The 25099-nt window shown below is 47.6% G+C and overlaps 1 protein-coding gene across 2 annotated transcripts in view; it reads right to left on the reverse strand.

The window, feature by feature from the left end:
- The window catches only part of SAMD12 (sterile alpha motif domain containing 12), a 350326-nt gene that overhangs the window by 163076 nt on the left and 162151 nt on the right, over positions 1 to 25099 (reverse strand). For both annotated transcript variants that reach the window (XM_083186726.1, XM_083186725.1), the window contains exon 4: positions 2441 to 2581. In XM_083186726.1, coding sequence (XP_083042852.1) covers positions 2441 to 2581 — 141 coding nt within the window. The remainder of the gene's footprint in view (positions 1 to 2440; positions 2582 to 25099) is intronic.

Here is a 25099-nt window from a genome sequence, read left to right on the forward strand (position 1 = left end):
ATATATCCAGTGATGGATAATATATTGCGTGCGTTTACAAACAGTGAATAATGCGGCAGCGCAACACGTGGATTTACGTCAACCTTCACCTATCGCGCCACCTTTGCGGTTATCCCAATACCCAGCGTCACAATTGCACTTTGTACATTGTGCATTGGTTTCATTTGTCGCTGTAAGCGGCTTATGATAACGGACTCCACTGAATACAGCTATTTTGCTTTTCTATTAGAATAATATTTAATTAGCTTTCAGTACTATCTTTAATTCAAGTGTAACCGTATAAATTTAAGGTTTTCTAAGCATTTCTGAGAGCGTATTAAGCAGCGTCCTATGTAAAACGCACCAGCAATAGACTGAGCAAAAGGTATCTTATTATAGTTGGCCAGTTAGGAGGGTGGCTGAGGCGGCGTATGTAATACCCCTTGCAAACCCACCTTCAATGCGGATAAGAGCTGGGATGCTGAGTTCCAGTGGTGTAGGACTGATTGAGTCGCACTGATTCTGGAATGTACAGTATTGGGCGCTCCTGAGTGGTGATTGGGATGTGACTAAATAGATGATACTGCACCTAGTGCTTCCAATGGCAGAGACTGAAGCTACTCCCAGCCGCTGTGCACTCAGAAGCATGGCTGTACCCCAGGGGAAGGACTTTTACTAGCATTGGATACGCCTACAGCAGAGGTGCTAACTGCAGGTTAAGTTATCCCAGAAAATATCCCCCTCACAGGTATGGTGACTCCCCAATCTTCCCCAACCATGTCCCAAATTAATTGTTTTTATTATTAACGGTTTCTTATACAATTGGAAATAGGGATAAAAAAATGGGTAGTTACAGACAGTCAAAATGGTAGGAGGGCCCTGCTCGCAAGCTTACAATCTATAGATCAAATGCCCTCTAGTGGGGTTTAACTCTGCTACATCTGAGGTCTGCAAATCATTTCAGGATTGGCAAAGACCGGGCGTTTAAAATGTATAGGACAGGGACTCCAACTATAGTCCCAACAGAAACTTTGCAGTATCCCTACAGTAGTTAATGACCACTGGCACTATGATCAGTGCAGTATATAACACAACCAATTGCCCTGATTCACCGAACAGTTGTCGCCTATATTAATACGGTAATATACAGTCATTTTCAAAATTATTTTAATCCTTCAATAATTCTCCAAGTCTAACAGGAAACAAATGAAGATTTATTATTATTACCTGCGTTCTGACTAAAATACATTTGAAAAAAAAAGGTTTTTCGATTGATTAGTTTGACATTACACGCTGCCATATTTCAGTAAAAGTTAATCCCACAAGTAACAACCAGCACAACAAAAACTAATTGTATTTGGTCACGTTACATGTAGCCTAGAATAATTTTACACACATAGAGTACCAGAAAATACACTGATAACGCCACAAATCTATACAGGGAAACATCATAAAGACAAACATACTAAGACACTTAGAGTCTGATTCAGGTCCGCACGCTAAGCAGAGTACATTCACTGCTTAGCGAGCAGGTAAACACTGCCCGCCGGGAGAGCTAATGCCCCCCCCCCCCCCAGTCTACTCTAAACTGACTTTTTATTTGCATCGGAGAACTTCAAATACTGGGCGGGTGTGGTCATCATGTGACATCAGGTGCCCGTCCCGTGCAGGCTTCGACCCCCCTGCCTTCTCATGGAGACATCCAGCATTTTTCTGGGTGCACCCACTGTTTTTTTTGTCGGCACGCCCCGGAAACGCTGGACGCTCCCACGGGATGTCACCTTACCCTCCCCACTCTGTGTGAACGCTTTGGCGAGTGCTATTGTCACACAGCTGGTCGTATTTTCGCCGACACGCATGCGAAGTCCCGCAACATCGGTCCCCAGACAGGATTCACTATTAAGCGAAAGGAATTGAATCAGGCCCTATATTTTGATAAAATGCAACTCAGCCATAATCTGGTTATAATGGTGGCTACACACCACCGTTTTCACCGGTAAGTGATAGGATTTTCGGCACGCCGAGTCTGGGTTTAGGACACCGCAGGAAACCCTATATCACAGCAATGTCGCTACCTGTATATTCCGGAGCCTTGTTTATAGCAAGATACAGCCGCAAAGAAAATAGGACTCAGAACAAGTACAAATAACTACATTCCCGGCTCCTGGATATGGTCTTTAAAGCTATTTTCATCTTGGCAGCCTGACATTTAAACCGTTAGAACACCGATATTTTGTGGATCAAGACGACATTCATCCTGCCAAGTGGTCAATTCCACATACCAATTTATGCATTGTTCTTTATAACTACCGTAGCTTTCTTCAAACTACCCGAGGAGACCTTTAGAAAGTAATACGAGTCCTGAAAGGCCAAGTTCCTTCAGATTAATATGTCAACTGGTTATTTTCCTGACAACTCTGGGAATATCCGCTGGACACATATCACGCGAAGGGTCTCATACCTTGTGTCAGCAACTGGAGGTTTCGGACCTCCTCCCGGACTTTGAGCTGGAGAACCTGCTGTAGGACGTATTGCCGCTGACTCTCCTGGAAGATCCCCATCCTCTCAAGCTTCTTGTCTGTGAGTCGTAGCAAAGCCCGGCCTGTGGGGGACAGTAACGCACACGCATCAGGCAATTGTTACAGACCACCCTCAGGATTAATGACAGCATGCGCCAGAGTCTAAAAATCATCAAATTCATCTAATAATTCTGAAAAACGTTGGCCATCGCAATGTTCTTCCGATGATGGGCCTGTTTAGATGCACAGGCCCGGGATTGTAACCCACTCAGATTCCATTGTTAATCTGAGTTATGGTATAACAGGTCAAAATGTCGACAGTTTCTAAGTCAACAGCAAAGCGTTGACATAGACAAAGTGTTGACGCAAGCAAAAGGTCAACAAGGAAATGGACACATGAAAATAACAACAACATTTTTTAAAGTTTTTTTTTTGGTGTCAATTTGTAGGTTTCAGCAGATAGACCCCAAATTAGGGTACAGCTTCGCTCGCCAAGTTTCCTCGCTCCGATACCATTGAGTCAGCACAATATACAATTCCCAATCGGACTCCAATTGGATGGTATATGATGAAAAAGTTCAAAAACAGATTTTTTTTTTAAACCCTCATGTCGACCATAGGTTGTGTCGACCAAATGGTATTAAATAATTTAACAATAATAGATGAATATTTCTCTCATTTTACAATAACTGAAACATTTCAAATAGTAATAAAACTATGGCGATACTCGCCTGCAAATATAAACTCCCTGAGGGAGAAGTCCGAAAAGGAGATGATGCTTACCACCCCCAAAATGCCACAATTTCGGGTTTACCGGGAGGGGCAGATAAGAACCAATTGGCCCAACTAGTCTGCCCCTTTTTCTAACCTTTTGGTAACCTCAACAGTATTTGACCCTTAAGGTCCATACACACTGGGCGACTATGCCCAGCGTGTATGGACAGCGATGATGCCAATCATCGCTGTGTCGAAAGCCGCTCAGTGCATACACACTGAGCGGCTTTCCCTCTGCCCGGCGCCAATGGAGGGGGGGGGTACGGCGTTGCATAATGGAGCGCTATGCAAAGCCGTCCTCAAAGCCGCTCAGCTGCTGAAATTACCAGCAGATGAGCGGCTTTCCCGGCGATGTTGCGGCAGCGCGCATCAGCGCTCACCGCTTAGCGCTGCTTTGGGCGGCTTTGAGCTGAAAGCCGCTCAAACAGTCTGTTTTTAGTGGCTTTCAGCTCAAAGTCGCCCAGTGTGTATGGGCCTTTAGTCCTTTTTAAGGATATTCATATGCCTATCACAAGCATTTGTCTTATCAGGGATCAGGTAGTGATTGTAGATGATCACTTTGTTTGAAGTATTACTTTGGAAAAGTTTTGTCTTTTTTTTGGACGTAAGTTGATAGACCTACTAAAAGATCTCAGCAACGTACATAATGGTGGTGTAAACCCTCGGCATTGACATTAGAAGGCAGCGTTTGTGACAAAGCTGTATATTATGTTGTGGTGATTTTGTGGCGATCCACTGTACTGCAAGTCAGTACAAAGATACAGAAGATTGTAAAGCACTTTTTTTGATAATACTAAACCTTAGGGAAAGATAATGTTTAACTCCTGTCATGTAACACGATGTGTTTGAAAAATTAGTTAGGAGCTGACTGGTTGGAAGTTTATCTCTTTAATTTATTACTCTCCAAGACTTCTTTATCTGCGGCATCTCAGCACTGAGGTCATGGGTTCCATTCCCACCATGGCCCTAACTGTGCAGAGTTTGTATATGCTCCCCCTGCTTGCGTGGGTTTCCTCCGGGTACTCCAGTTTCCTCCCACAATCCTAGCAACGAACTGTACACGGCTCCAGTTTCTTTTCTTCACATTGACAAGTCCCTCATTTGAGTGCCGCCAGCAGCCGTGATCGACTATATTTATTTATTATTTATTTATTATTTATTAACAGTTTCTTATATAGCGCATACATATTACGCAGCGCTTTACAGAGAATATTTTAACATTCACATCAGTCCCTGCCCCAGTGGAGCTTACAGTCTATATTCCTTACCACATGTACACGCACACACAGACATTCTAGGGTGAATTTTGTTGGAAGCCAATTAACCTATCTGTATATTTTTGGATTGTGGGAGGAAACCGGAGTACCCGGAGTAAACCCACGCAAGCACGGGGAGAATATACAAACTCCGCACAGTTAGAGCCATGGTGAGGATCGAACCCATGACCTCAGCGCTGTGAGGCAGTAATGCTAACCATTACACCATCCGTGCTGCCCGTGCTATATATATATATATGAGATATGGTCCAGGTATTGCTCTTTGTTTATAGAGTAACGAGCTGCAACTCCAAAACGTCTCTCCTGTTAGTGAGAGATATACAATACAATCGCATGGGTGAAAAAGGGGGTTGTCAGGAGGGCACTCTAATGGTGCCACCTAGCATGTGCATACATCAGACATGATACAACAATCAATCAATATCTGGGATGTAGTTCTTGATGTTTCAACAATATCACAAAGACTTTGTTCAGAAAATGATCTTTTTATTGAAAATATTCCCACGCGTTTCGTCAACACGACTTCATCAGGGGCAATGCTAGATATGGTACAGAAAGAAAGATGGGCATGCTATAAGTGTATGATTTTTACAGAAAGTACACATACAGAAAAGAATTCATACACAAAATTATTTAAAAAATCTCTAAAATATATATATATAAATATAAAAATAATTATTTATATATATTTCATGCCTATTTACAAAATCAGGAGGAAATGAGCAAGCTAAGAGTGGTGAAGATCGAAAATATAATATATATAATGTGATGAAGATCTTCATCACATTATATATTATATTTTCGATACTACCACATCCGGGAGGGATACTGCCACATCCGGGAGGCATACTACCACATCTGGGAAGCATACTGCCACATCCGGGAGGCATACTACAGGTCGGGTATCCCGTATCCGGGCATCCCGTATCCGAATTTTTTGGAATAATAAAAAAAAAAAAAAATTCCCCCCCCCTCCTAACCCTCTTTTAATACTTACCAAGTCCTCCGGCGTCCACGGCGGGCCTTCAGCATCCTCTCCGGCGTCTCCAGCGGTCCCAGGAGTGCTTTGCGCGAGTGCGCGCGCGCGCCGGTGACGTCACCGGCGCGCCTGGGAACTTGCGCAAAGCACTCCTGGGACCGCTGGAGACGCCGGAGACGGTGCTGGTGGCCTGCCGCGGACGCCGGAGGACTCCAGGGATGCCGAGGGACCATCGGGGACCCACCAGGGGCAGGTAAGTATTGCTAAAAAAAAAATATTCCAAAAAACGGAATATTCCCTTATCCGGAATGCTCGTTGTCCCGAGCATTTCGGATAAGGAATACTCAACCTGTACTACATCCCGGAGGCATACTACCACATCCGGGAGGCATACTGCCACATCCGGGAGGCATACTACCACATCCCGGAGACATACTACTATATCCCGGAGGCATACTACCACATCCCGGAGGCATACTACCACATCCCGGAGACATACTACTATATCCCGGAGGCATACTACTACATCCCGGAGGTATATTACTACATCCGGGAGGCATACTGCCACATCCGGGAGGCATACTATTACATCTGGGAAGCATACTACCACATCCCGGAGGCATACTACTACATCCCGGAGACATACTACTATATCCCGGAGGCATACTACTGCATCCCGGAGGTATATTACTACATCCGGGAGGCATACTGCCACATCCGGGAGGCATACTATCACATCTGGGAAGCATACTACCACATCCCGAAGGCATACTACTACATCCCGGAGGCATACTACCACATCCCGGAGGCATACTACCCATACTTGCCTACCCTCCCGGAATGGCCCCCCGGGAAGGTGGGCAAGTCTCCCGCATTTTTGTCATAGCCCCTGCTCCCCCTCTCTCCGCGGTCTAAAACTACGAATTTTGCGGGTCCGCGGGGAGGGGGCAGGGCTCAAATGAAATGTCATTTTAGCCCCTCACCCGTCCACGGACCCGCAAATTGATGCCTGTCATGGGGGCGGGGCTTGGTGACATCAGCCACGCCCCCAAAACGAAGCCTCTTCCCGCCCCCCTTTCACTCCTCTCCGGGCTTCTACCGGAGAGGAGTTTTATAAAGTTGGTAGGTATGATACTACCACATCCGGGAGGCATAGTACCACATCCCTGCAGCATACTACTACATCCCGGAGGTATACTACCACATCCCGGCAGCATACTACCACATCCCAGCAGCATACTACCACATCCGGGAGGCATACTACCACATCCCGGAGGCATACTACCACATCCCGGAGGTATACTACCACATCCCGGTAGCATACTACCACATCCGGGAGGCATACTACCCCACATTGGAGGCATACTACCACATCCCGGCAGCATACTACCACATCCCAGCAGCATACTACCCCACATTGGAGGCATACTACAACATCCCAGCAGCATACTACCACATCCCGGCAGCATACTACCACATCCCAGCAGCATACTCCCACATCTGGGAGGCATACTACCACATCCCAGCAGCATACTACCACATCCCAGCAGCATACTACCACATCCCAGCAGCATACTCCCACATCCGGGAGGCATACTACCACATCAGGGAGGCATACTACCCCACATTGGAGGCACACTACCAGAGGTGTTGTTATCTATGGAAGGCCTATGTATTACTTAATGCTGCACGTTTTTATTGCTACGTGTGCATGTGTTTCTCCTGTAATACACACTTTGTATTGTGTTGCACAGCTCTGTACTGTTGTGTATTCAGTTTCACTTTACACATCTGTGAGAGGACACAAGTGTTGATTCGATCGCCTGAAGGAAAGACAGAGACCACCAGACTATGTGATGTGTATAGATGGAAGAAGACGCTAGTCAGGAGCGTTCTTCGGGCGATGTCTCTCTCAAGCGTTGCAGACTGAAGTCTCCTCACGTCTTCTGCTGTAACCATTACTCACATACGGGGGAATGCCTGAAAATGGACGGTGCTTGTGTTCTGGTTTTACATGTTATGTAGAAACGTGGCGTGGACTGAGGAATACTGTACTCTGTGAGCGCGCACCTGAGCAGCATTTCACACATACGTTACAGAGTTCTACAGGGGACTAAGTAAAAACCGGACCCGGACAAGACCCCGGAACGCCGGACCGGACATCAAACTCTGCATTCCGGAGCTTGTAGTGTCTGGTCCAGGGGGTGTCCCGTCCAGGGGGAGTATTGTCCAGGGAGGTGTCCCTGTGATAGGTTTTACCAAAAACATGGGGAAGAGGAGATTACAGCCTCCCCCTGTGATCCGGACCATTCCGCTTTTTATTACAACCCGGACCATACAGGGAGGCTGTATTCTCCCCCTTCTCCTCTCCCTGGTAACAGGTGTCAGAGCAGCCCCATCGGATGGGACACCTCCGGCAATGCACCCCCCCGGACCAGACACTACAAGCTCCAGAATTACATATATTGAATGAATGGAGCTGTCCGGTCCGGTGTACCGGGGTCCTGTCTGGTCCGGTTTTTACCTATATCCCTTGTTTATCTCCCTGAATATGAGATCAGTGAGCGTCTCATATGAGTTGGATATAAAAAGTGAAAAAAGACAAATATTAGTGTGATGTCTTTATAACATGTCTTTATAACATGTCTTTGGGGGGACATGCTCAACATGTACAAGTATATCAAGGGCCAATATAAGGAACTGTCACACACCCTCTTTTCTACTAGAAAGGAATCTAGGACGCGAGGGCATGAGTATAGATTAGAAGAAAAAAGATTTCATTCAGCTAGTAGAAAGAATTTCTTTACGGTCAGAACAGTCAAACTCTGGAACTCTCTTCCCAGAGAGGTGGTAATGGCTGGCTCATTAAATGCGTTCAAGGCAAAGTTGGACAAACATTTACTGGAGAAAAACATCCATGGGTACATATAAGAAATATAATTTGTCTGTAAAATACCAGAACCTACCAAATCAGCAATGGATATCTATACCAGGTTGAACTAGATGGACGCAAGTCTTTTTTTCAGCCTTACCTACTATGTAACTATGTAACAAGTGTATAAGAAGGGGGAGGGGAAGGTAAGTTCCTAGATATATAGGATCCCGTACCCTCACTCACTCAAAGTGATCGGTGTGCAAACACACCAAGGTATCTTTAGGTTTTCCTGGGACACCACTGTGAGCGATCAATAATCCAAAGATGTGGATACGTACCGTACTCACATGCACGGATGCAATGTCTCTCCTATCAGGGTATCTTTTGGTCCACTGTCTGTTTTTAGTCTTATTCAGGCCAATGGCCTCCAGGCGGTCCCAGTGATACCAAAAAAGGAGGAGAGTGCAAATAGACTCAGTATAAAAGTTTTATTGGGGTAACATAAAAAAGTGGGTGCATGAGAAGAAACTGCCCCCAAGATGGTAAAGTCAAGGATTACCTGAAGGAGCGGTGCGTGGCCACCCACCGCTAACCAGGCAATTCCAGGGGTTGCCTTTCTCCGCTGCAACTGCTCTCTGCACTTTACTGTTCCCTGTCGGAGTCCACGTGGATGGTCAAGGATGAACAAGTCCACAAAAAGAAAATCAAAAACTTTTTGTCACCCATTGAAATGTCAACCTGTGGACCATACGGTCTTGATCTATGGACTGTCGTCCTGGACACTGCCGACTTAACGACTGGATAGCATTAGACCGCAGCGGTGAGGCTGATATTCTATTGATGCTGATCGGCAGATGGGTTTGCATAGGCCGGGCTAATAATTACATTTAATTAAAAAAATTACATGTATGCTACAAATAGGTAAAACAAATAAAATAACAGAACAAGTGCACACCCAGTATTCACTAACAGTCATTAAAGTACAATGGAAAACCCATTAAAATAAACCCTTGAAGTCCTCGGTGAGATCTATTCCTATCACAATGAATAAAAAATACCAAGCCCAGGATGAGAGATGAGAGGCTGCATAAACAATGGATGATGGATATAAAGAATTCAGATATCTCTAGTAAACATCTGGTGTAGCCGTCGCTGTAATCTGCAGTGTTCCGGCTTGTGACATCGCTGAATTGTGGCACTTGTCTGACTCTGTATCTGGGTACATAACGCACCATGCTTTATCCTGCTCCTCACATCACTGAACTCTGAGGATTGACGCACGTCTGCGGGGCACACTATGGCCCTTATTATGATCGGTTTGCAACGTTGCGAATTTGCCACGGCGACCGATGTTGAAGATCTGCGCATGCGTACAATCGAATATGAGCATGTGCAGTTGTTCACTGCGGGCGCCCTCAGAGACTTGGATAGCGCTCGCGTGTGTGTGTGTGTGTGTGGGGGGGGCTTGCAGGAGATGGGTGCCCTTCCTGGGTGTACCCATGAAAACGCGAACGGGGGTGGCTACTGGCCTTCTGTGGGACACGGAACTGGATGTTAGCTGCCCGCCCTGTTCACGGAGCAGGGCACGGCTAAACTAAGGCACCAGAGAGTGACTTATGCTGGGTACACACCAGGACGACTAGGGCCCGATCCCATCAATCTAGATCCAAGTCCGACCAATTGGATGTAGATTGTGTGGTGATTGGGCCCTTTTCTGTCCTGATGTGGACCGATGCACGGTCCCGCAGGTCGGTCGGTCGTTATTCAGATCCTACCTGCAGCAGGTAGGATCTGAAGAACGACCATACAGCCGGGTGCGGGTCGCCATCGGATCGGACCCGCTCACGATGCACATCGTGAGCGGGTCGTGCCCCCCCGCGTCACCGTGAGCGGGTCTGAAGAAACACTGACGACCTGCTCACAATGTGCATCGTGAGCGGGTCGTCTTGGTGTGTACCCCACATTAGATTAGCAAGCGATACAGAAATCAGCCCCCAATATTCAGGTATGTACAGTGAATCTGCAGATTTATAAGTGCCATTTAAATAAATGCATGAAAACTTTAGTAATTTTCTCCCCTTTGCTTTCCATTAAAAACATAAATAAATGATAGAACCCTTGATGTACTGTGTGCCTGACAGGGCACAATTAGCAGGTACGTGCCATCTGTTCCTGGTATATTATATCATATAACCCATCCCACACAGTTCCCCATCTGACCTGCCACCGTTTATTAATAGACTGCACTGACAGAGCCAATGTACACTTACAGACACCAACTTAAAGCTCTTGCTCCTTAGATTTGCAGAATTATATTGGCATTGTAATTGGTTACAGAGAAAAATCGGACATTTTTAATGCATCACCATTGTGCTCTGGAAAATGTGGCAGTTGGTGATCACTCCATGTGCGCTAGGAATTTTGGGGCCCGGGACTGATTTCCAGTCTGGTTCCCCCAGCCCCCCCCCCCCTTTCACTTACCGCCCAACTCCTGCAGCAGGTCCCAAAGCATGTACCGGCCGCCGGCATCCTGCATTAAAGAAGGAGGCAGCACAGTGGTGGTAGTCGGGGGGGAGGGTGTTGCGGTGGGCAAAATGAGCTGCCCGGGCCCTTCCAGAGACCCACAGCACCCCAAGCCTGGGACATGTGACCTACTGGGTGGTCTAGAAATGGTGACAGTTATTTTCAGCCACCCACTAAGTAGGGATTTTTCCAAATTGGACTCCTATGGGAGAGGGGGGAGTGGTAAAATGTTCTGCCCGTTTGAAACTGGGCACATCAGTGAGTTATAATTATCATTGTAATTTGCGCATACTTATTTTTAATGAATGCACATACAGCATACTGTGAGTGCCCCGACTAGATGGTTCCACTTAAGTAGAAAATATATGGTATTTGGTACATCAGGCCCCCGAATTGCTGGTGACAGTCTCTTCTACTCCCAGAGAGGAGTCTTGAAATTAGGCAAGTATGCCTTAACGTAACCTCCTTCAACCCTGCAGCCTAACCCAAATTGTTGCCCCCTTAATGCTAACAATAACCCCAGTACATGTCAGGGTTTTGTCTGCTGCCGTCTGACAGATCCCAATTGCCGGCATTCCGACCTGTTCCTGGTGCACTGTACATATCAGAGAACTAACGTTCCGGCCAACCAGCAGCGGCACAACTAGAAATGTTGGGTATATTTAGACAGTGTCTAGATGGACAGTCAGAAGGTTGACCACTATTGATCGACATGCAATAGGTGGACACATGAAAAGGGTCGACATGGTCTAAGTCAACCTGACAAAAGCTTGGCACAAGCAAAAGGTCTCATGTCTACCTTTCTCTGTGTTGACCATATACATGTCAACCTTTTGTCAATGTCTACCTAGAGCATGTTGACCTTTCATGTGTTGACCAATTGGCTTGTGACCAATACTGGTCGACTTATTGGCAATCATCCTAATTACTCTCAACGCAAAATTTTGCAACCCCCCCCCTATCTAAAAAGAATCTGCCCCCTCCCCCCTGTACATATTAAGTAATGATCATTGCCAGGAGTTTCATGCTCATTGCCAAGGGCTACATGCTTGCTGCCAAAAGTTTATTGTTCATTGCCAGGGGTTACATGCTAAATAATGTCAGGGGTCTCTTACTCGTTGCCAAGGGCTTTATGCTCATTGACAGAGGTTACATGCTCATTGCCAGGAGCTACATGCCCATTGTCAGGGGTTGCATGCCCATGGCCAGGGGTTACATGCCCATTGCCAGGGATTTCTTACTCGTTGCCAGGGGTTTCATGCTCATTGCCAAGGGCTACATGCTTGCTGCCAAAAGTTTATTGTTCATTGCCAGGGGTTACATGCTACATGTCAGATGTCAGGGGTCTCTTACTTGTTGCCAAGGGTTTTATGCTCATTGACAGAGGTTACATGCTCATTGACAGGGGTTACATGCTCATTGCCAGGAGCTACATGCCCATTGTCAGGGGTTGCATGCCCATGGCCAGGGGTTACATGCCCATTGCCCGGGGGTTCCTTGATCATTGCCAGGGGTTCCTTGATCATTGCCAGGGGTCACATACTTGCAGGAACGCAAGTGTTCCTAGAATCTGGCACTTCCGGGCACTCCCTTGGCAGACTCTAGAGCACCAGTCTCCTAAAAGGTGGAAGACATTTTTGGAGGGCCATTTTCAGCAGATTCCATGAGGGACGGACAGACCACATGGAATCTGAAGAATCTTACACTCCCGTGGCGCTGGTGGCATTGTTATGCCTACCACCGACATAAACTCCAGTTTCTCACCCTCCAACTAATAAGCCCCTAAATTACGAAAAGCTTGAGAGTGAGTCCAAAATTCCCTTTCAGTAAAACATTTCCATTTCAACGTTTCCATTTCCTAAACTAAAAACAAAAAAAGAGAGAAAAAAACATTAGCCTTTGGCTTAAAGCAATATATAAGATATGACTGCAGAAGGGTTTCTAATTAACACTTTCACAAGCACATTAAACATTTAAGTGGGCAATAACACAAACGAAGATTAGAAGTGAACCTGTTCGTTTTTAGTCATTGTTTAAATAATTTAAGGATCCCTCATGTAATTCTCCGTCGTTAACGAGGGTATCAGAAATTACATCACATGCAAAGCAATCAAGACACAGGAGGAACCGTTGGAATTTTTCACACCAGACAGCTGCGGAGAAGGTGAGCAGCTTTAAAAATGTCAACATTTAATTAGATGTAACAATTAAGGCCGCCGTCGCTGCGTTGCGCCATTAAATTACTAGGCGTGGAAAGAGATTCAACCGAAAAAGTGGCTTTTGTGAAGTTAGATGCTAAATAAGCATTTTACGGACTTTTTACGCAGCGAAAAAAAATATAAAAGATACATTTTATATACGCTAGGTAAAAAGTTGAAGAAATGATTCTTGTTCAGAGCCAAATTGCAACATTATTGTCAGCCAGGATGATAGAAAGTCGCCATTTACTTCGGGATTTTCATTAAAAGAAAATAGCTTTCTGCTTAAAGGGATGTTAGATTTTTTTTTGCACTATTTTTAATCAGCTGTTTACATTATAAAACGTACATCGGAGCAGGAAATCCAGTCATTTAGGCCTAAAAGGTTTACTCAACAGCATTGCATTAGGTTGGTAGAAGGCTTGCAGCGCTGTGCTTGGTCATAAACCCCCTTCTTACATCACTTATCCGCCTTGTTTAATAACACATTAATACCACAGTGCTGCAGAGTAATGTAATGTACGTCAGACTGTGAGAAGCTGGTATTTAACCTGCAGAATTACCCTCGTCCTCGCTCAGTGAGGTTAAATAAGCCCCCTATGAGACCCAGTGGCGACAATGACTATTATTAATGTGTTGCTTATTTGTAAGGAGCAAAACGTGGTCAGCAGCGCTGTACATGGTAGCCAATCAGAGGGCACATATAGGATTATTAAACAATGCACAGACAACAATCACCAATACATGACCAGTCTACAAATTGGAAGAATATAAACAGAATGGCAGATGCAGCTATTGACAAGACAGTGAGCGTCAGAGATCGGTGCTGCAGCACCCGCGCATGGAAGGCCAGCACTAAAGATGGCCGTTAATGTGGTCGCCAATCAGGGCTGCCACCAGGAATTTTGGGGCCCAGGACTAATTCGCCCCCCCCGGGCACCGTGGATGAGCTGTCAGTGCGGAAGGTAGCCCCCCTCCCCCCACGGCCAATGTAGATGAGCCGTCAGTGCAGGAGGTAGCGCACGGACCCCCATCGCCCCCCCTCCCTTCACTTACCGCCCGACTCAGCAGGTTCCGAAGCACAGCCTGGCTTCTTCAATGCAGGACGCTGGCGGACAATTAAAATGCAGCACCGGCGGGTAAGCCAATCAGAGCTCATGTACCGGCAGCCGCTCAGTACACAAGCTCTGATTGGCTTAAAATGGCTTAAAAGCTGGTGCAGCATTTTAATTGGCCGCCAGCTTCCTGCAGTGAGGAAGCCAGGCTGTGCTTCGGGACCTGTTGAGGACCAAGCGCAGCGCAGGCAGCACACAGCGCAGGGTTGCTGTGGGCAAAATGAGCTGCCCCGGTCCTCTCAGAGGCTGGGGCATGGGACAGCTGTACCCACAGCATCCTGTCGGCAGCCCTGTCGCCAATCGATGGTCATCCATTTTCATAGGCTACCTGGCCCATGGGCCAATCAAAACCTGGGGGCGGGGCTTCACATGTGTCTGGGGTGTAGCTATGCTCTGTGTCCCGGCACCTTGGGTGTCTCTCGGGGGGGGGGGGATACAATTATTTATTTATGCTGTCCCATTGACAAGACTCCTGGGCTGGGCGGCAAATTCACGCCCCCAAAGGGGCGTAGCCTCCAGAAAGTGGGTATGGCTTCACAGAAATGCCACAATCATGAGCCACCCCCCCCATTTTCATCTTGTAAGGGGTGTGGTCAGTGCATGTGCACAGCATCTATTCCTCGCTGCTCTGTGTGAAAAACTCATGTTGACTCATTTTGACTGTCGGACAAATGCTTGCGTCGATTTTTTCGACCCGGTCAACTTTTTTTATGTGTCAACATAAGCCATGTCGACCTTCATACTGTCGACCCTGTGACCCATCCCCCTGTATCAAATGGCGTTTATATGCTTTGAATTTGCGCATTTTGATGGGAACATGATGCTGGTGAATAAGGACCCGAACCAATATTCTCTCCTCTGTGACTAGTGGGTGACGAGGCGCGGGAGCTCGGGAGAAGTCGCTGTCATACAGTGAGCGTCGGAGCTGTCACCCTCACTACAATAGGCCCTGTCACCCTCACTACAATAGGCCCTGTCACCCTCACTACAATAGGCCCTGTCACCCTCACTACAATAGGCCCTGTCAGGCAGCTCTGACTGCAGCTAATTTCGTTCAGTGTTCAGCACTTTCCAAACCTTTTAAACTGCAGAGAATCTGAGATCTTTAAATGCCGATGTCTTTCAATCATAAGGCAGGACGTACTGACTTCATGTTTCCCCCTGCGGCGGCGCCCGGAGGGGAGGTGCAACTGGCCGCTTATAGGACTGGATTCAGAAATCTATGGTTAATCGATAGTCACGCAAATGTGTGATTTTTGATGATTTGCGCAGTAGCCGCTGCGATGATGGATGCTCCGGGCAGTGCCGTGCTTCCCAGTGCTGGCAGCCCCACCCCTTCAGTGTGACGCCACAACATAATTCATTCTGTATCAACATCGGGCAGCAGCGGTCCGCATTCCTGGGCTACCGCCATTCTGAGATAGCGGTAGTCCATTGGAGCCTATGGGCTACGGATCGCACTGCCGCCGGGGTCAGTGCGGTCAGTGGGGGGTCAGTGCTAACCGCACATGCGCAGACCCATGGCTTCCAGCTGAGCGCATCGTAGGGACAGGCTCCTTTCGGAGCCCTGTGCTTGTGTGTAGGGGGAATGATACATCCCTGTGCTAGGATCGCATATTACAATGCGATCCTGGTCAGTAATATTCCGCCCAGATCGCAATGTAAATGCAATCCTTCATAAATGGGCCCCACAGTGAGCTGAGCTGGAGAGACAGAGTGAGCTGGAGAGACATGGGGAGCTGAGCTGGAGAGACAGGGAGCTAGGCCGGAGAGACAAGGGGAGCTGAGCTGGAGAGACACAGTAAGCTGGAGAGACATGAGGAGCTGAGCTGGAGAGACATGGGAAGCTGAGCTGGAGAGACATGGGGACCTGCGCTGGACAGACATGGGGAGCTGAGCTGGAAAGACACAGTGAGATGAGCTGGAGAGACACAGTAAGTTGAGCTGGAGAGACACAGGGAGCTGAGCTGGAGAGACACAGTAAGCTGGAGAGACATGGGGAGCTGAGCTGGAGAGACATGGGGAGCTGAGCTGGAGAGACACAGGGGTTTATTCTAGTTCATTCTTTCTGACAAAATCCTTCTTAGATGGACAAATCCATGTGCACTGCAGGGGGGCAGATGTAACATGTGCAGATAGAATTAGATTTGGGTGAGTTATTTTGTTTCTGTGCAGGGAAAATACTGACTGCTTTATTTTACACTGCAATATAGATCTCACTTTGAAGAAAAACCCCACCCAAATCTAATTCTCTTTGCACAAGTTACATCTGCCCCACCCGCAGTACACATGGTTTTGTCCATCTAAGAAGGATTTTGTCAGAAAGAATGAACTAGAATAACCCCCACAGTGAGCTGAGCTGGAGAGACGTGAGCTCAGCTGGAGAGACACAGTGAGTTCAGCTAGAGAGACACTCTTGAATGTATAAAGTAATACATGTATGGGAGGGAGTTGTGTAATGAAGCAACCATGCATGAGTAGAAGTGCCAGTGCCACAACAGGGCTCTATGCTGTGTAGCGGTACCCCTCAAATGCCCATAGTTAAGGCACTGGGGCAGCAATCACCACGTCGAGTGTACAGTTCATTGCTCAATGTTGCCATTTGATGTGCTGCCCATCAGCTGGGATGCTGCAATATAAGAATATAGATTTCAGTTTGAACACACCTCACCCAAAGCTAACTCTCTGCACCTGTTACTTCTGACCCACCTGCAGTGCAGCATGGTTCAGCCCATTAGAGAAAGATTTTGCTTCTGAGATCCTTACTGAATAACCCCCATAAATAGATAACGATGTAAGGTATATTATAATCCTCTATGATAACGATGTAAGGTATATTATAATCCTCTATGATAACGATGTAAGGTATATTATAATCCTCTATGATAACATGCGTATATGGTAATGCGATCCCCAGCTATCTGCTGCTTGGGACACTGAGAAATAAGATGTCCTTTCATCCTAATGAACTGCTATTTACTGATCACCAGATTTGTTCTGTAGCGATGTCGCCCGCTGTGCTGACACTCGAGGAACATGCTGGCCGGACAGCTGGGGCCTTCGGTTGCCATCTCTGACCGCAGGTTTATTTTCTCACCGCCCACTGATTTACTGGGTCAGAGTTGGCGGAGACATATGTTATGTTATGAATGTGCTCCTCTATCGTGTTAGCAAAATAGCCACCCTTGACGAGAGGAGACAATGGACATAAATTATCTCGGTTACAGTGTCTGCTCACCTTTCCTTTATAGGTTGGATAAATATATAGATTACGCTTTAAGGTATGTATTAAAGGGGAAGCAACTGCCCAGAAATATCTCAGATATTACAGTATATTGGTTAATTCTCCATGGGAGAAAAGGGGTGCGGATCAGTTGGTCAGCACCAAGGTGGTTGACAGTCATTAAGTCGACATGTGTCTAGGTCGACATGCAGGAAGGTCGACATGAGTCTAGGTCGAAATGGGTTAGGTCAACAGGGTCATTAGGTCAACATGGGTTAGGTCGACAGTCAAAAGGTCGACATGGGGTTTTTCTGACCCGAATGTTGACACAGTCTGCGCTCGCCATGCTTCCGGCTCGGTGCCTCGCTGCACTCGCCACACTTTTTTATTCTCCCATGACGCCCTAGTGGATGGTAGGGCATGAAATACCGCCTGTCAGAACATGTCGGCTCAAAAAACTGTGAAAAAGCCCATGTCGACCTTTTGACTATCCACCTAACCCATGTCGACCTAATGACCCGTTTGACCTAACCCATGCCAATCTAGACTCATGTCGACCTTCCGGCATGTCGACCCTAGACACTTGTCGACCAATTTGGTTATGACCCAATGACCGTATCCCGGCTAAAAAAGGCTATACACAATATAAACGCATACAAGCAACTCTAAGGGCAGTATTGAATGCTGGGGGTGAGCTGTCTCAGCTCGCACAGTCAGTATTCAACTGACCCCCTGCATACACCGTTTTCTCCTCGCTAGTTTTTTGGAGCGAGGGGGAAATGGCGTGTGCGGCCACTAAAACAGTGAGGCTCGTGGGTAAATGCAGTGGGCTCCCTGCATTACCTGCGAGCCTCGCTGTTTCGGGGAATCCTCGCTGTCCTCCAACAGTGAGCATTCCCCCAGAATGTTGAATAGGGTGAGCGGCTGGCGTGAGGGTTAAATGGCGAGGCTCGCTTGTTTTCTGCGATCCCCGCCGTTTAACCCCCTCGCAGGCCGCATTGAATGCACCCCTAAGGGATAAGTGTAATAGCCGGTGATTTGTGAGGTCCAAGCAAGGCAGCTTAGAATTGCATATTACACAGGGCCGGCGCCACCACTAGGCAGGTCTAGGCATTTGCCTAGGGCGCCGGCCACGGGGGGGGGGCGGCAGTTCGCCCCTTGCCCCCCGTCTGGGGAGCGGGCAGGGGGGTTCATGCTGGTGTCTGACAGGAGCCTGCAGTGGTGACCTTGCAGCGCGGGTACCTGCGGCGCTGTGTATAAAGCTGGCGGCGGTGGGGGGTCCCTGCAGTGAATAAGAAATAACTAGCGCTATGCGGCGGTGCGGGAAGGGCTTCTGTTTTGAAAACACTGGCCGCACGCTGATTGGCTGAATCAGATCATCTGCGTGAATCATGGTTATCTGGCCAATAAATCTGTGTTGTAAGTCGCAGTCACTACTGTCACTACTGCCCTTAACGCTCCCACAAGAAGGAGGGGACGCACCCCAGTTTTGTGTAACGTTCCCGTCTGCACCAAGTGGATGCATGTTAACTGACACACCTAAGGCAACCGTAAGTGGGGGGGGGGATTTCTGGTTACCCATAAACCCCTCCTATTGGCAAGTGGCACAAATTGTGACAGTAGCATTGGTGTGGTATCCGGTCCCTGGGCGGACAATCTCTAGCTTGACAGTGCTTAGGTCGACACCTTAAGCTTGTGTCGACCTTCTGTCAATGTCCACCTTGGGTCTCTCAAGATGATAGACAATGTCAAGGTTGATACCTAAGAAGGTCAAGATTGACAGAAGGTCGACACAAGCTTTATGTCAACATGGCCATGGTCGACATGAGTTTTTCAAGTGGTGTTTACATCAATGTAAAGTATCAATCATTTCTACTATGTGTGAAATGTTGCAGGCCAATCATCATGTTGCATGTTGGTAAGTGGGTGGTGTGTCAGGGGGCGGAGCTAGGCACTGCATCCCCTGCGAAAGAAAAAAAAATGATGACAGAAATTATTCAGACCCCCAACCAATGGAGGCTTTGGGGGCTGGGCTTGCATGTCACTAGGCCCCACCTGAACCTGAACCACCATGATTCGCATGTCTGCAGGTAGGGCTTATTGCAGGGGTTCCCCAACTTTTTTGAATCACGGCACCCTAGAGGCATCAAAATGTTTTCAAGGCACCCTTAGGTCAAATGTTTCTTATTGAAAAATTCAGGAAAAAATATAAAAGTAAGTACATTGTGTTTATATGTCACAGTTATGTGGTGAGGGGCAGGATTTGCTTCTGTTTGTCCACATATGTTAGGCATAGTTGCCGACTTTTACTCTGCCCTCTCCGGGAGAGGGCAGCCAGTCAGCTCACTAAAGTAGGGGGGCGGGGTCATCACCGAGAGGGGAAAGGGCAGTTCGGGGGTGGAGCCACATGCGGGCTGCTCTGTCGGGGGCGTGGCTATGGCAAACACGTCATTTTAGCCCCGCCCCCGCAGTGCAATGTCGGTATTTCAGTCATTGCACTGCAGGGGGCGGGGCTAAAATGACGTGACCGCGTCATTTGACCCGCGGACCCCGCCGCCGGGTGGGGGTTCCCGGGTGATGGGGGGATATGCGGGAGGGTTGCCCCCCTTTCCGGGCTGCCGGGAGGGGGACCCGATTTCCGGGACCCTCCCGGCCATTCCGGGAGGGTTGGCAACCCTGATGTTATGATTGGCAGCCACTAGCACTGCTTTTGCCTGTTACATTGCACATAACTAATATGAATTAATCCTGGTCCACCAACCCACGGCACCCCTGTAAGTGTCCTGAGGCACCCTATGGTGCCTAGGCACACAGTTTGGGAACCACTGGCTTATTGCCAATATTTGTGTTCCAAGTCCTGCTTCCTCGACCCAGCGCGGCGATTTCAGTGACTTTTTCCCCATCCTGCGTTTTTCACTAGAAAGCGGTAGGGATGCGGGAGTTTTACTTTCTCCCGCAACTTCCAGGAGAGTTGGCAAGTAGACTGAGAGGCATGGGTTAGGATTAGGGGTTAATTTACCAAAACACAGTCTTTGCTGAATGGATGTAAGTGACCTCTGCACCGTTATGTTGCCATTTCATCACTGTCGACATTTGGACCATGTTGACAAAACATACCAAATCCCTTGAAGTTACTTAAGCTAACTTTAAACATTTCCATTGACAACAACACCTGTCCAATGCCAAGAAACAAGCCAGGTATGCTGAATATATCCTTGAAGTGGGACGTACTCCGTGCGTATGATCAATCGCGGCTTCTACAGAGTTCCAGCCTTAGTGACACACGGGGTTAATAAGCCTTTGGGCCCAGCTTTTACTGGAAATCACTTGATGAGTTATTTACTGTACTGATGGGAACTCTATTGATCCCTAACAGGTTGCGAGCTTGAGACTTTTAATAGCGCTTTGTATTTTTGTTGTTTTAGTGTTGCCTCTACAGGAGCTGACGGTTTTAATAGGAGGAAACAATAATAATAGACTCCCACATACCTTTAGACTTAAATCATATTTATATGAATTTGTGAGCTGCAGGAGCAGACCTAAATCATTATTAGTCAGCCCAGGAAGGACAGCGCAGGATCACGTGAGCACATTACAGTTACATTTACAGCCTTTGTCGGAAGCCGGGATGTAGCCGTTCCGAGCTTGTGTGGGCGGATCTTACATCGATTCACTTTTATTTATTTTTTCTAATATAAGATTAATGCTATAGTCTTTATTAATTATGCATTTAATATTATTTATGAATACGCAGCTAGAGTTATAAAAAAGGGAAGGGGTAGGGGCCGCGGACAGCAAAATCGTTCGGTCACCTCTTGCATACCACTCATTTACCCGTTCTCGGCCATAGATAATAAGTGACAGAGGGCCTAGTTCATTAGTGAACAGGGTAAATTCGGCCCCGTTTCGATGGCGGGGTGCCTGGGCATGCGTATATTTGCACATGTGTAGACCCCGTGTGAGGGGAAATGTTTGCCTTTGAATTATGGTGTTGGAGGAAGATGTTACGCAAATGATGGTATTGGAGGAGGATGTTGCGCGTACCATGGACAGCAAGGACCACGAACAAGAACATCCTAGAGCGTGTTAAGCCAAACTCATCACTGGAAGGGAAGATAACCCAGCAACGGCTTTCGTACTGTGGTCATGTCATGCGAGCCAACTCCTTAGAAACAACAATAATGCTGAGTCTCGTAAGCGGGTCAAGAAAAAGGGGACGTCAACGTACACTATGGATGGACATTGTCAAAGCGGACACTATCATGCAAATGAAGGACTTGAAAGAAACAAGAGACAGAAGGACATGTCGAACATTGATCCATCGGTGTCCGAAGATCGATCTCAACTAAACAAATAATCATCATCATCAATGGACTATGATATATGGTAGGAGAAGCAGGTAGGTACAAAGGCATCATGATTTGGTCTTCTTCGTCTTCTCTGACTCCAACTCAGGGTGATGTGTTTTCTCTGCCTGGAACTGCCAGTCTGCTTGCAATAGCAGAGAGAGCTCTTCCCAAGGGCAGCCACTCCCCTGCTATCAAGTCAGCCCTATCTGGCTTTTAGGGCCTGCAGCTGATGCAGTCCCTAGAAGCCAGTCTGTTTAGCAGATCCAGAGTTAGGTCCCACCTCCACTGCCACCAGACATAAGCCCCGCCTCCCAGTGACATCAGCCACCTCTAGCGAAGAGCCCCAGCCGGACAGGTAATGAACCACCACTGGCCGTCATAACGTCTGCTGACCGTAGTTATATTGTTTCCATTTTTTATATTTTGCTAAATATAACTTCACAAAGCCCCAGGGGCCCAGAGAATTACACGGCACCAATGACTTGCACATAACATGGGGACCACAACACCGCTTTTCAGAAATGTACCCCAAATTCATTAAAATTGCTGCAAAATATTGGTCCAAACATCATAAAAATTCCTGTCAATAAGATCCCGGTAACTTCCTTTCATTGTATTCACTTTCTCCGCCGTCCTTCTACTCAAGTGATAGATATCGTTTTGTAAAACCCGTAGGCGTAACTTTTATTGTTTTTATTTATTATTAGTATTTTTCCAGATTGGCCTTTTATTGAATCGGGGCTCGGAGGGCACAGAAGCAATACATCTAGTGTTCATTTAATATCGGGCCCCGTGGCAGCTAATTGTCGAGCTAAATATTCAGCGATACTTGTGGATGCTGCAGTATATGGAAGGAAAAGCTGCGCTGTGATTTCCAGCGTTCCGTCTCGTTATCTATTACAGAAACTACCATATTGTGTATTCTGATCCCTTCTGCTTTATCATGCTAAAGGGCAATAAATCAAAGGCCTCTCTGATAGCAGCGTCCCCAGCCAATTTCAAAATACACATGACATTCTTGCCACTTTCATGCCATGTCTATTTATATAAGAGCCGTCTGTGTCAAAGACTGAATTCTACAGGAGTTTTCAACTTCTTTTCTTTTCTTTTTATTAACAAAGCCGAAATGTCTCCAACTGTCGTTTGAAACAAAAAAATATATAAGACTACTGATTGTGAACAGAGTAGTTATAATATACAATAGGCAGCAGGTAGTATAGCTTTATTCAATACAATTCTGTACAAATAGCGTTGACATTGACAATGTTGAATAATGTCAACAGTGTTGAAATGCCGACACTGAACATGTCTGCATTGGAGGATTATGATGCGTACACACTAGACGATATGGTAAAGATGTGCATGATAACGACCATCATTAACAATATTTTCGTGCATATCGTCTAGTGTGTATGCATTATATTGTTGACGATGTGCTCATCCACGAATCATTAGCTATGTCCTCTGTTGTCTGTGCATGCAAGACGATGGAGGTTGTTGTGAAATGCAGCATGGCCCCCAGGGGGCTCCACCCCCCCCTTCCGTTGTTCATTGGTGCTGGCCTCAGCGAGTGGTTTAGTTTTAGGCTGCTAGGGGGAGGGTTAGGCTGCTAGGGGGAGGGTTAGGCTGCTAGGAGGAGGGTTAGGTTGGTAGGAGGAGGGCAAGGGTTAGGCTGCTAGGATGAGGGTATGGTTAGGCTCCTATGAGGAGGGTTAGGTTGCTAGGAGGAGGGTTAGGGTTAGGCTGCTATGAGGAGGGTTAGGCTTCTAGGAGGAGGCTTAGGCTGCTAGGGGGAGGGTTAGGGTTAAGCTGCTATGAGAAGGGTTAGGCTGCTAGGGGGAGGGTTAGGCTGCTAGGAGGGTTTGACTGCCAGGAGGAGGGTAAGGGTTAGGTTGCTAGGAGGAGGGTTAGGGTTATGTAGCTAGGGGGAGGGTTAAGCTGCTAGGCGAAGGGTTATAATTATGCAGCTAGGGGGAGGGTTAGGCTGCTAGGGGGAGGGTTATGGTTACTGTAGGTTGCTAGGGGGAGGGTTAGGGTTAGGCAGCTAGGGGGAAGGTTAGGTTGGTAGGAGGAGCAATAGGTTGCTAGGAGGAGGGTTAGGTTACTAGAAGGAGGGTTAGGCTGCTAGGAGGAGGGTTAGGCTGCTATGGGGAGGTTTAGGGTGCTATGAGGAGGGTTAGGGTTAGCCTGCTAGGGGGAGAGTTAGGGTTAAGCTGCTATGAGAAGGGTTAGGCTGCTAGGGGGAGGGTTAGGGATAGGCTGCTAGGAGGGTTTGACTGCCAGGAAGAGGGTTAGGGTTAGGCTGCTAGGGGGAGGGTTAGGCTGCTAAGGGGAGGGTTAGGGTTAGGCTGCTAGAAGGAGGCTTAGGCTGCTAGGGGGAGGGTTAAGCTGCTAGGAGGAGGGTAAGGGTTAGGTTGCTAGGAGGGTTAGGGTTATGTAGCTAGGGGAGGGTTAAGCTGCTAGGCGAAGGGTTATAGTTATGCAGCTAGGGGGAGGGTTAGGCTGCTAGGGGGAGGGTTATGGTTACTGTAGGTTGCTAGGGGGAGGGTTAGGGTTAGGCAGCTAGGGGGAAGGTTAGGTTGGTAGGAGGAGGGTTAGGCTGCTAGGAGGAGGGTTAGGCTGCTATGGGGAGGTTTAGGGTGCTATGAGGAGGGTTAGGGTTAGCCTGCTAGGGGGAGAGTTAGGGTTAAGCTGCTATGAGAAGGGTTAGGCTGCTAGGGGGAGGGTTAGGGTTAGGCTGCCAGGAGGGTTTGACTGCCAGGAGGAGGGTTAGGGTTAGGCTGCTAGGGGGAGGGTTAGGCTGCTAAGGGGAGGGTTAGGGTTAGGCTGCTAGAAGGAGGCTTAGGCTGCTAGGGGGAGGGTTAAGCTGCTAGGGGAAGGGTTATAGTTATGCAGCTAGGGGGAGGGTTAGGCTGCTAGGGGGAGGGTTATGGTTACTGTAGGTTGCTAGGGGGAGGTTTAGGCAGCTAGGGGGAGGTTTAAGGTGCTATAAGGAGGGTTAGGGTTAGCCTGCTAGGGGGAGAGTTAGGTTTATGCAGCTAGGGGGAGGGTTAGGCTGCTAGGGGGAAGGTTAGGGTTAGGTTGTTAGGGGGAGGGTTAGTGTTAGGCAGCTAGGGGGAGGGTTAGGTTGCTAGGAGGATGGTTAGGGTTAGGCTGCTAGGGAAGTGTTCGGCTGCTAGGGGGGGGGATAGGTTGCTATGAGGATGGTTAGGCTGCTAAGGGGAGGGTTAGTGTTAGGCTGCTAGGAGGAAGTTTAGGCTTCTAGCAGGAGGGTTAGGCTGCCAGATG

The sequence above is a fragment of the Crinia signifera genome, chromosome 5, assembly GCF_055691185.1.
Source record: "Crinia signifera chromosome 5, ASM5569118v1, whole genome shotgun sequence".
NCBI lineage: Eukaryota > Metazoa > Chordata > Amphibia > Anura > Myobatrachidae > Crinia > Crinia signifera.